Raw genomic sequence first — 13568 nt, forward strand, 5'->3', positions numbered from 1 at the left:
TTAGGAATTTTTCTTTTATCCTTGGTTCCATACCATCTCCCACACTTTGCTTTCTTTCTTTCACTGTTTCTCTACATTAATGAAGACAATAAAAATGGCTATTATTTATTTAAATGCCTTCATTCTACAAAGACTCCTTTACATCCAAAAACCTCTTCATGGAATATGCCTTTTTGCTTTTGGCTTAAGTAAAACCCATCTGTCCCTAAAGGACATGACTCGTCCTGATGCCTTCTAGAGTGGATTCTCTCCAAGCTTATATACCTCAGAGTTGAGAGTGAGGTCCATCATGATCCATTGATTCGCCAGCGATATTTTCACATCATTTTTCCTCTTCTCTTGCCTAGAACACCCTATGTCTTTAAAGCTAATACAATTTAGCTATACCTTTCAATAATTTTTTATCATTGTAATTTATTAGAATTTTGAAGGTCATTTACCCTCTTCCATTGAAGGCTTTAATATGTGCCAATAGTTGTGGTTTGGTCATCTGTTGTTTATTTGTTAATATGTTCAATATTTCATAGACCAGACACACTGTTCTCGGTGCTAAAAAATAACATTTAGTCCTGTCATCAGATAACTTACACACTAACGGAATACAGATGTTTGTCTTTGAATGAATTTGTCTAGATCCTATTTTTCACTGTTTTTTCTGGAAACCTGCTCCTCATTCAAAATGGGCATTCTGCATGGCCAGGTTCCTCTCTATCCTATTCATTAGCATATGTTCCACAGGTCTAAGTAGCTTTTAATTTGAATACCCTGCTAACAACCAAATTTTAGTATACAAATAAGAATATGTTTAAGCATGTGTATTTTAAATGACCATATGATAACTTTAGAATTCCTGCAAGATCTAATATTTGACTTATATGAAATATAACATAAGCTTATTTGAGAAACAGGTTATAGAGTACACAAAATCTCTTCAATGTAAAATTAAGGATTATGTCTCATCCATCCCAATGTAAAATTAGGATTGTGTCTCATCCTCCATTTCTGAAAGATGGAAACTGAGCAACCTAATTTTTGTGTCCATTTGAATGAAAAAAAAAAAAAAAAAAAAAAAAAACACCATTTCCAAATGGTTTCACAGGTAATCTTGTGTCCCCAAGATTTAGTAAGTCAAGGGAGAAAAGAAAGTCAGCTGCTTACAACTGGTGAAGGAAATTTAAGATTGGAAATGTGAGTAATGGAAAATAGTAAAATGGGTTCTTAGCTACATTGTCCTCACTATGTGTCCTCAATGAGGATGACCATTATGAACTGAAAATGCAACTGCACCAGTAGAGGGAGTACAATCAATCCTAGCAAAAACTATAAAACCTGCAGCAAATTACAGGAAGTCAGAGAATACAAAAGCACAGGAATCACTTCACCCTAATAAATTTAAGATTAGTCACCTTGCTGTGCAAACACAAAATTTTTATAAGAATTACCATATATGAGTTTTTCTCTATATTATTGATAATTTCAATACAAACTTTAAACTGGACCCTCTCTTTCTATAATTAAGTCATTTGCACATCACAGCTATATAATCCAACGTGTTTTTTTTTTCTGGGCAGCAGATGCATTCTATGGATAGGGGCTTATTTCATCAGGATCTTTGTTTATTAAGAGGAATAATATATGATATATTTGCATCTCAAAAAATTTATATCTTAAACCTGATTTATTATTTCTACATCACATCCCCAAAAGTAACCCTCTGCAGAAGACTTAAGTCTATAAATTTTTTGACTGTTTCAGAAAAGATATTATTCTGTCTTGACAGATTCCTAGATTTAAATAAATCAGCTCAGACCTAGAAGTATACCAGTCTAAAGAGAAATAAAGGCTGCCTCAGAGTAGGAAAAGACTTTTTGAAATATTATGAACAAAATGTTTTCAAGATCATCACATGACAGAAATTCTTAAAACGTTTTTGAACTTTTTTGAGATGCATAATTAAGAAATAGGTAATTTTTTATACTATAAAAACTTAGAAAATAGTTTATTCATCACCATTGCTATCATAACTTTTTGACTAGAGTAATGCTACATAAATTAACAAATAATATACTCATAGTTGAAAAGAAATTCACCATTGATCCATAGAACCAATAACTTTTATGCCTTTATTAGAATTTTTAAATAATATTAACACTGTCAGCTAGATTAATAAATAATTTGCTGATGTCAAATTACATCCCACTTTATGTCACTATAACTATCTGCTGTAAAATAACATTATATAACTTTTTGACCTTTGGCTGTTTGATTAACAGCATGAAGTCCATTTGAATGATGTAATTCAAAATATACATAACTCAAATATTATTACTGGTTACAGAAGAAAAAGATCACAATGCTATTTTCAAGGGTAGATGCTGTTTCTACAGGTCACCAACTACGGAAGCAATGACATGGTCTGAAAATATGGACACACTTTTAACCAACCAAGGTAAGATCTAGCTAATAATAGGCTTAAAATACAATAATTAAATATAAACAAATTCTGAAAGTTGGTAACATATCATAAAGTATGAACTTAATGAAGTTTAAAATTCTTGACAATCATAAATTCATAAAAATCTAAAATCTAAATGGAATCAGGTTGGGCCTAAAGTAAGTTTGTAGGAACTCCGTATGTTAAAACAAAAGGAAAATTCGAACTATCAAGAGAAGTTTTCTGGTTCCTTAGACTCACTTTAACTTTTTTTTTTTTAATACAGAATCTCACTCTGTCAATCAGGCTGGAATGCAGTGGCATGATCTCAGCTCACTGCAACCTCCACCTCCCAGATTCAAGCGATTCTCATTCCTCAGCCTCCTGAGTAGCTGAAATTACAGACATGCACCACCAGGCCTGGCTAATTTTTGTACTTTTAGTAGAGACAGGTTTCACCACGTCTGCCAGGTTGGTATCAAACACCTGGCCTCAAGTAATCTACCTGCCTCGGCCTCCCAAAGTGCCAGGATTCAGGTGTGAGCCACTGTGCCAGCCCTAGGTTCACTATAATTTTGTTTTTTGTTTTTGAGATGGAGTCTTACTTTATCACCCATACTGGAGTGCAGTAATGAGATCTTGGCTCACTGCAACCTCCACCTGCCAGGTTCAAGGGATTCTCCTGCCTCAGCCTCCCGAGTAGCGAGGACTACAGGAGCATGCCACCACACCCAGCTAATTTTTTTATTTTTAGTAGATACAGGAGTTCACCATGTTGGCCAGGCTGATCTAGAACTTCTGACCTCAGGTGATCTGCCAGCCTCGATCTCTCAAAGGCATGAGCCACTGCGCCCAGCTGGCTCACCATAATTTGATGTATATCATGACAGTCTTTGGTACAAGTTGAAAGAAACATACAAACTGTTGAAAAGTTGAAAATTTAAATAAGTCACTTGATATACATGTACTGTTGGCCCAAATAAAAAGTATTTTAAAGTACTTTATATCAATGGAGTTATTCTCATTTTCAGTGAATATGAAAACATATTTAAATGCATATCTGTACATTAATATGTATATTGTGACTATGTATTTATAATTGATAGAATGGTTCAGTAAGGTCATTTTGGCCAATTATAAATACAATATCCTAGGCTTTAACACAACATCTTAGTCGACACAAGTTATATACAAAATAATCATTTACAAAGATATAACTTCTGTTTGTGTTACAAATAATCTGCAATTCTATCTCTTCTGAAAGGGGAAAAATGGCACTGTGAAACGTAGATAGAAAATGTTTATAATATAGTATCATTTGTACAAATCAAATGGCATTTTAAATTCATAAAAATAAGATTAGAAAAATGTAAAACACATAAAGCTGAATAAATTCTTCATAGCTGCTTATTTATGTATAAAGTTAGACTGACTTAGATGAATTTAGATACTATAAACATATTATTTCTAAGTGACTAATTTTTAAAGCATAAACATCAAATAGTCCATGTAACTTCCAGAATCCACCTAAGAAGATATATTAAAGACATTAGAATATGAAATTGCAGTTTTCTAAGTGTTACGTGGTGTATTTCCTTTCTCCTTAAGTGTATAACCAATGGGACAGATCAAGTTTGCTGAAAGCCTTACTGAATTATCTCTGTGTGTTGTGATTCAGAAGGCTCCAGAGTAGTGGAAGTCTATAGAACAGTGCTACAGAGGAGAGGCAGGAAGGGTGAGATGAATGCCAATTCTTTTCTCTGCCTACCCTCTGGGATTTTATATTTCATGCCCACATGAAATAGAAAAGTCATAGATTCATCTGAACAGTTGTTTGGTTTGCTTTTTATAATACCAGAGATATGGCAATAGCATGAATACTTTCTAATGCTTTAAACAGCTAAAGGACTTACCAAATTACCTAGTTGTTTTTGTTGATTTGCGGACATACTTTGCACGCACTAAGTATACACGTTAGCTTAGTTTTCACCCCATAATGCTGACATATTCCATTTAACACCCTTTGTTGATACTAACCAGTAAGCATTCCACTCTGTGGAGCGTGCCCTCCTATAATAATTTTAATTTTATGTACCATACTACTTTAAAATCATTTGGCATCTTCTGAACATTCAAACTGTGTGTATAGCAGAGTAGAGCAACAAAATATCATGTTCAAGACAGAGATAACCAGCCCCAGGTTTAGTTGTTTAAGTTGTTTATTTTGTTCCATTGGGTCCTAAATGAAGCTATGGGAGGAGGAAGACATTGTTAGTTGAGAGTAGCCCTTCATTAAAAGTGGCGAGCAGGAGAAAATAATAATTGTATGTTGATCTCTAACTTCCCATCTCTCTGGGATGCATTTAGAAAATCTTCCTAAGGAGATGCTCCATATGCCTTGATGATGCACATATAAAATATTGCCAGGCATGATTCTACAATATTCTTTTCATATTATTAAATAACACTTTATTCTCTATATAAAACAGATCTTAGCATAAATTCTGTTTAAATCTCTGAAATTCATCATTGTTTGAACTGAATTCAAGAAAAATTTTAATTGAGTGTTACTAAGAGGATTTTTATAACTAAATTTGTGTCACAGAAACTTCTTGGATGTATTTTTAAATGCGAGGAATGTGAAGTTAATTGAATTTTTATATAGTGCTCATATATTAACCGCATCCACACTCTCCAGTATTTCAACCAAGAATTTTAACTGGCACCTGATAACCTTTTGCAATGACATGTTATTTCAACTTTATTTCAAATAACTTTTAAAAATCTGTTAAATCTATTTTAATCCAGTGTTTTTAGACACTTTAATTCTGCTCCAGGAAGTCCTTTTCTATCTTGATAAACTTCACTTTTGCTTTCTACAGGCAACAACCAATGAACAACAGAGTTAATCCTTTTTTCATTCACTTTTCTCTTATTATTTTCTATTTCTGTAGTCAATTTTGCTTATCCCCTGCTTTTCAAAAAACTTATTCCTCCTGTAATTTGGAACTTGAAGGATTAACTCTCTCCGCCTGCAGGGAAGGAGCAGCTGCTTGGAGCACATGCAAAGAGGGCCCTCCTGGCAGGTGGAGGAGAAAACCACCCACATTTTGGAAGGCAAATTTTTCTGAGTGGCAAAAGTGCTGACATGTTTTACTCCTCGGAGAGATATACATTCTCACAAACAGAGGTAGCCAGCAAAAGCGTACAAACTGTGACACTGAATAACATGACCTAAATGTATTGGTTCAGTTGTGTCTACAGTGGGAATACCATAATGATCTTTCCAACCTGTTGTGTAATTAGAGGCATTTACCTTCTCAAATAAGCTCTGGGTATACCAAAGAAGAATGTTTCCTGGCACATTGTGATGAGGAAAATAGAGAAGGAAGGATCTAAACAAATGGTCACAATATCAAATACCTCTAGGAATATAAGTGTAAATTTGACTGAAAGTAAGATAAGGGGAAGAGGTGAGACTCATGGGAATCACAGACTGCAAGCCCTGCCTGTTGTTATTAAATTTAAAAGAGCATATCATACTCGAGCCAAAGTAAACAAGCCTGTGAGTAAGTGAGTCCATTTGTAGTTCCTGGTCTAAAGTTTCTGGAGAAGTACATGCTAAGGATAATACCTGGGAGGAGGAGGAAAACACCATGAACAGGTACTACAAGGGAGAATGGAAAGCAGCAATGTTTTACTTAAGGCAACATTGGAGAAGAACCCTACATATTTGTATTCACTTTATGGAATTAAAATTGCTTATTGACACAGGAGAGAAGCATTCACACCAAATATCTTGCCAGTCACTTTCCTGGCTTTGAGATTGAGTTGGCTATATATTTACCCAAGACTAATAAATGCTAGCTCTTCTTCCTTTGCTTTAAGCCCAAACCAATACAATTTAACACTTTGGCATCAAATTTTGTTTCTGTACCAACTCATAGCAACAAAGATATTCTTACCCTGAATTGAGTATAACAACATTAATTTGACCTGGGCTTAGTGCAATAAATCTTAAAAGCAAGATCCATGGCACTTCCTGTGAAGTAACTACCATCAAGATCTCCAAATTTCTAGATTTCTCAAATAGAAAAAGAAAAAGTACAGGTTTTCTTGGTTAATGAAGCTACTTGTAGAAATATATATTTTTTATGTCAACAATTGCTAATCCAAAATAAATTTTCCTAAAACTAGCAACTAAAATATACACTACATTTAGGTGGAATGATCAATATTGGCCACTGAATACTCAGTAAGTGCTCATACATACAATCTACTCATTTTGGTCATATTACTACTCTGTATGCTATTATACAAAAGTTTTTCTCATATATTTCATAGCTGGTCTAGATGCTTTTCGAACATTTCTAAAATCAGAGTTTAGTGAAGAAAATGTTGAGTTCTGGCTTGCCTGTGAAGACTTCAAAAAAACAACAAATGCAGAAAAAATTGCTTCCAAAGCCAAGATGATTTATTCTGAATTCATTGAAGCTGATGCACCTAAAGAGGTGAGTGAACTACTTCAGAACAGTGAAGCGCCATCCCCTAACAGATCTGCCCCAATCAGAAGACCTTAAATCCATCTAAGGGATAATCAAATTGTTGTTGCTATGTGTCTGAATAGAAAACATCAGTAGATTCCAATGGAAGTTCCTTAAGATGATTCTCTTTTTTCATTGATTCAGTATTTTTCAATACTTACTATATTCAATACTTTCAATACTAACATTTCTGTCTCTTTGGAACAATACTCAGGCCCTTGAAAAATAACGCCTAATATCTCAAACAGTGCTAAAACCAATGCAAAATAAATCCTACTTCAAAATGATGTGAATTTCCAGTGTAGTTTCTTATTTTTCTTTTGCAAAACAGGAGTTAGACAAAGACAATATGGGTAGCATCCTTGAATATTTAAAAACAAATTAATATGTGGTGATTAATTTAAACAAATTAATATGTCACTTGCCTTTATTTCTTTCATGGTAAAATTGAGCCAAAGATGGGGGGCTCTGTACCAAGTGATCAGGACTCATCTGTGCTGCTTCAAGGTCAGGGAGCTAGAGCGAGCCTTGGGGAGAAACCTGCAATGACTCTGATAATAGCCCCTAAAAGTGTTTTATGTGTGGAATATCTCATTTACAGTTGACCGAATTTCCAGAGCCAAAACCATGATCATCTTCACATTCTTCTAAAATTTTAACAGTAAAGTTTAAGTAATTTTAGAAGAATGTAAACTGCTTTGGATTTCTTGCTGAATATATTATGTAAGCAAAGAGGGTTCATGCATAAGTAGTCTACAAACAGGAAACTCCATTAAACTGCTAGTATCAAACATAAACCACTAGCACCAGTCATCTTTCCTACAAGAGTAAAATGTTGGTATCTTTATAAGTGACCATCACTATATATTCTGTTCCAAAATGAGGAAGGTTCATGGAGTGAGAGGATGGTTGTATTTACAGGAAAAAAGATAGACTAGATAAAATGTAAACACTCTCAGAAAAGATGAGACATAATTTAAGTTACAAAATTGCTAATAGTTCAAGTTTTAGATAGACATTAATTACTGTAGCATATATTAGTCTAGTATCACATTAATAGTCACAGGAACAAATGAAGTATGGCCTGGAATTCATGGGGGATAAAAGAACTTTAATTCCTATGAAGCTATTTCAACATTTATTTCCAAGTCGCCATCTAAAAATCAATACATAATTCAGGAAAATTGACAATGTTGCATATAAGATTTGTCAGGTTGATTGATGTGTCATTCCCTAAAATGCTTTGAAATTAACTGTACAGATATCCTACTTATTGTTATATTGCTTTGAAAGTCATATTTTTCCTCCTTGATGAATTCATCTAATTAACAGTAGTTGCTTTTGGATAATATTTTGAAATGTTGTATGTGAAAAATCTTCTAATAAGAAATGTCATCTTTTAATTATAGCTGAATTTAAGGTTATAATATATAATAAACTATCAATGTTGATAAAATAGTTTATTTCCCTAACATTTTTCCAAATTTAATTTATATTGTAATAATTTAACTAAATAGTATAGCTATTATTTTGGGATATAAAACTCACAGCTTTTTATAGATTGTCCATCTAATTAATTTTGATAAAACATAATTAAATTAATGGCTGCTTTTCAGGTAATAAATTAAAGTCTTTCTTTGAAGTGTCTCTAAAAATGCTACTATTAGATATTACCAAATTAATTGAAGACATGCAAGTATAGATATATATATGGCCTATGTTTTCATATATATATATTTATATAGATGGCCTATGTTTATATATATACATATATATACACACACATATATTTGAAATATTTAGCCTGCTTTCTATTATTTACTATTAATTGTTTTCTATTCAAATTACTAAAGTGAGTTTGCTTGTTATATATTATACCAATTGCAATCTTTAAGGCATTTCTCTATAGTTTATCAGTTACATGTTAACTATAATGATACTATTAATATATTTATTCATTAAACTGATTTTTTGAGGATCTGTTCCCACAGTGAAGTTACAGAGTTAAAGAAGAAACTGACACATAGACACATAATAAAACTAGTCAAATACATAATAGGTGATCTAATAATAAAACTTCATTTAAAGTTAATTATTAGCATGGTAGGAAAGAGTGATTTCATCTACCTGGAGAGTTAAGGTTAGATTTGCAGTATGGTTCACACATGAAAAATGAGTCATATTTTAAGAAGAGAACAAATGAAGAAACACTCTTTCAGCACTGCGAGCACCAATATATAAAGCTCCCTAGCATTTTCCTGAAATTGCAGGCATTTTGATGTTGCCAACGTGAGTAGAGGAGTTGCGGATGAGGTTGGATAGGTAGGCAGCAGTGGAGATAAAGAAATGATGGGAAGTATTCTAGATCTATTGAGTGGGCAGACTTGACAAGACTAGGTGACATATTTGAGATGGTTGGAAGATATGATTTTTACCAGCAGAACATTAAATCAGGAAGGATATTTATATGAAAATATTCTCCGTTTTTCTATATTCTATATTCCATGGTAGTCATATAACTGAATCTTATAAAGAATCTAAATTGTAACCAATTTCCTTGATAAAGAACAATAACAAGGTCACGTTACCTATGCCCTATGCCTATTATTCCCCGTTTACTTTCTTTTCAACGTCTTATATCTGTATTTCATTTATTTCACTGCTAACATAACTTAATAATTCTTTACTGATGCAATTGGATAATTTCAATTAAAATTAAACTATGTCAGACTTACTAAATGATCCCTGACTATAAATTGACATTACTAATGGGAATCAGTTTCCTATCTAACAGGCAAAGACTACATATTGAACTTTCAGGTCTCCATGAGAGATGATAATTTCAGCTGGATTTTATGTCCTCTCCTTTAAAGTGCTGCCTTCTCTCTGGATCTCAAATTAATAGGTGTTAGTATGATGCAGCAGAAAAACTAAAGTTTGGAAATATTTAGAGCTGGGTTCGAATCCTGATCCCTCACTTGATAACACATTTACATAGGAAAAATGAGAATGAAACATGAGATCATGTGTCTAGGGTTTACACCACACAGAACAGTTTTGAAGGAATGTTAATTCCTGCCTTTCTTTAAACAAGTCATGATAAGTGCTATTGAAACTAATTATTGAAACAACTCTTAGCTTATTTCTAAAAGCATATGTAGACAAGCAATGTTAAGACTTGAAAGAAGTGTAAATGTGAACACATATTATAAAAATGGGTTTACAAATTGCCAGGGCCAAATTAAAAGAGTTGCTCATTGAATAAATGGTACCTAGATGGCTTCAGGAGAAAATACAGCGGAAAAAAAAAATTATGACCCAGGTATTTTGACTAAGTGACTTGAAAGTAAAAAAAAATTATTAGGGAAGCAGTAAATATTTTTAAAGTGTCTCTAATTTAGACATACTTACAATGTGGGAGTGGCAATGAAAATTCTTAAATTTGTATTTATTTTTTCTTCAACTTGGATCACTAACTTCAAATTATTGAATTTTCAATAAAATATTACTTAACTTTGAGAAGAAAAGAATTTTTTAAAAATGTTAATATTTTCATATTCAGCTAAGAGATTAACATATTTTAAATATATATATTTATATCATTCCTCTATATTGAAAAGTCATAGAGGATGAAAATATGTCATTAAAGATAAATTTTAATGTTAATTGTCATTCTATTAAATTAGAAAATACAATCAAATGGTGGAATGTTTAAAAATTATGTTTTCAATTTCACACTATCGACAATCCATAAAAAACACATTGGTAGTTTCTTAAATTTAAACAAAGCATAAAATGTCTAATTCTTGAATGTATCTACCAAATGTAAGGACACTATACCTCATAAAACGAAGAAGAAATTATAGTCACAAAGGAGAAAACACCCTCAGGGGTCTGTGCAGGACACTTTTAATATTTGTGTTTAGCTTCTTACTTGTATCTTTGATGCAGCACAGTGCTGCTTATCAAGTCACATTATCTTTCACATCAGTAAATGTTTTTTCTTCTGCGCCTACTCACATCCTAAGATAAAATCCCTCCATGGAAGGGAAGCTCAGCCTAGGCAGGAAAACAGATAATAAACACATAAGTATAACACAATGTGTTGTTGTGCTAGGCAGCTCTTGATAAGGAAATATAAGAAAATAAAATAAGTAGAAATTCTGCCTTTAGTCTGGTTCTAAAGAACCGTCAATATAGTTGGGTTAAAAAATAACATGTATAGAACTAGAGAAAATGGCAAAGCAGGAAATCATTAAGTGCAAAACAAAGATGAAATTATTTTTACGATACCTGGAGGGATATGATGATTGAATAGCAGTGAGACAGCAGCATATTGAGATAAGGCCCTTATTATATGTAAGAATAGTTTTAAACTGAGTCTTAAGGGAAGACATAGACATACCAGTTATTGGCAGAGAAAAGTCCTTGAAAATAGGCATCTAGAAGCATTTTATGCTATTACTGTAATGCCAATTTGTATATCCATTTTATATTCATATTTTTTCTGTGCATTTTAAAGGCCACTTCCTCCATATGTTGATATTATTATGAGTAGCTTGTTTCTGTCCTATAGTGACTACTGATAGATAAAAGTGCTCCCCCAACTACAGAATCATCTTTGGTTACAATGAGTTTGATTATTTGTTAATTTTCTAAGTTTTTGTTCACTAATCAATACTTGAATGTCTACTATCTGCTAAGCATTACGCTGGTGCAACTAAGAAAAAGACAGTCATGGTCCCTGAGTAGATCCTTCCCCATATTCTGGTAGGAAGATGCCAGATAAAAAATAATAATTACAATAAACTTCCATGAGTGTCCTAAGAAGGAAATACAAGGTAAGGTGGTAGAATGCAACAGGAAAATCCAAACCTAGAGGATCAGGGAATTTATTTCAAAGAAGTAAGTGGTAAGTTTTGACCAGAAATTTGACTATAGACGAAAGCAAGACAAGATGAAAAGAGAGAAAAATAGGAGAGGAAGAGGAAGAAGAACCAAGCAGAGGGCTAGCCAGTGCCCAGAACACTGGTCCAGCAGTGAAAGAAGCCTCGTACTGTGTGTGTTCAAGTATAAATTGAGGCAACTGCACCTTCTGGATCCCGATGATTTCAGCATGTTTATTCACTCCATCTTATAGAACTCTCCTTCAAAAGAAGAAAGGGAGACACAGAAAGACGGAGATAGAGAGAAAGAGAAAAGGAGCGCTAAAGAAACTATAAATAATATCTGCACAGAGCTTTAAATGGATTATCTCATTTGGTCATCACGTTCACTCTCTTAGGGAAGTATTACATTCATTCATATTTTAAGGTGAAAAATAAGCTGAGCCTTAGAGATAAAGGCCCTGCAGTCATTACCATCCATGGAGAAGGAGGTCTTCAGCCCACGCTTTAGGTTTCAAATTTCTTCCCCTAGGTCTACCACTCGTTTTAAGTGTTTATGACATAGCCTGGGATACTTGATGTTTATGCTAAAGGCAGAAGCATAAAATTATCTAGTCACATACAATATATCTTCCTTTCTATCAAAAGTTTTATTTCTCTTCTCATATTCTAATTTGTGTAATTTCTTAGACTGTGAAACCCAGATTCAAATATGACATTAGAAGAAAAAAGTGTCAGAAGTATTTCTTCTAATAACCCACAGAATCAGTCTGTGCTTCAAAAAATAATTTCTGTATTTCAACTCAGAAACCAATGGCTCAGGTGTTATTTAAACTTCCGTGTCTCTGTGCCACTTAAACTGACCTTAGATTAGCATGTTGGCACTGATGAAGGAGACAGGTCAATCTGATTCCCTTTCAGCTGCTCCAGCATAGCTGTAGCTTTTGTACAGCTATTTTTAGCAATCTGTACATGTTATGATTTAATATGTGTCATCTCCTTTATCACCACAGAAATCAGAGAAGCATCTGGTTTCTATTCAATTCTGTCTTTGCTTTGACTACTTGTCTAATTAATCAAGATGGTTTTGAATTATATTTCTCTCATTTTTCCTTCCCAATTTAAGGTGTTAATCCTACCTCCCAACTTGTATCATTTATTTCTGCCTCCAAAGCCAATGACAACAAAAGGATCCAGTCTTGTGCAGGGATGAATTCCTTCTAGATGTTACAAACTATGTTGTATTCAACTTTAATAGCCACCTTTGAGAATACACTTTAGGATATTCACTTGCTTTTAATGATGCCAAAATGAAGTAATACTTGAGGTGTTAGTGGTGATTAAAAGGCTTACGCAACCAAAAACATGATTATAGATGGCCTTAATTTGAATAGTAATTTTTAAGCTCTGTTGTGAATGAGGTCTAGATGCTGCTGGCGCCATTTTTGTAAGGCGTTTTACTTATGCATGCACACACTGTTTGCATAATGACAGTCTCCTGCTACGCCATACATTCTAAATGAGGAAAGGCTATCTAATTTGAATGTGAGAGCACAGTTGAAAACTTTTCATTCAAATTATGTAAAAATACATAAAGCACAGTTTAGGGTCACAAGAGAGCCAACAGGTACACTTTAAAATGTGTTCTTTCTGCTGAAGTAATTTGCTGAAAGCCGAAAGAATTTAAGACTGCTAGTGTAGAGA

General features: G+C 33.3%; 1 protein-coding gene and 1 long non-coding RNA gene across 2 annotated transcripts in view; one reads left to right on the plus strand and one right to left on the minus strand.

Annotated features, from left to right (window-relative positions):
• Positions 1-13568, minus strand: part of LOC135272305 (uncharacterized) — a 144567-nt gene that overhangs the window by 101988 nt on the left and 29011 nt on the right. The window lies entirely within an intron of this gene.
• The window catches only part of RGS21 (regulator of G protein signaling 21), a 55340-nt gene that overhangs the window by 35475 nt on the left and 6297 nt on the right, over positions 1-13568 (plus strand). The window contains exons 3-4 of the mRNA XM_012444689.3: positions 2373-2449; positions 6779-6945. Of these exons, the coding sequence (XP_012300112.1) occupies positions 2373-2449; positions 6779-6945 (244 nt within the window). The remainder of the gene's footprint in view (positions 1-2372; positions 2450-6778; positions 6946-13568) is intronic.

This window comes from Aotus nancymaae, unplaced genomic scaffold (assembly GCF_030222135.1).
Source record: "Aotus nancymaae isolate 86718 unplaced genomic scaffold, 86718_ANA_hifiasm-v0.15.2.pri h1tg000108l, whole genome shotgun sequence".
Taxonomy (NCBI): domain Eukaryota; kingdom Metazoa; phylum Chordata; class Mammalia; order Primates; family Aotidae; genus Aotus; species Aotus nancymaae.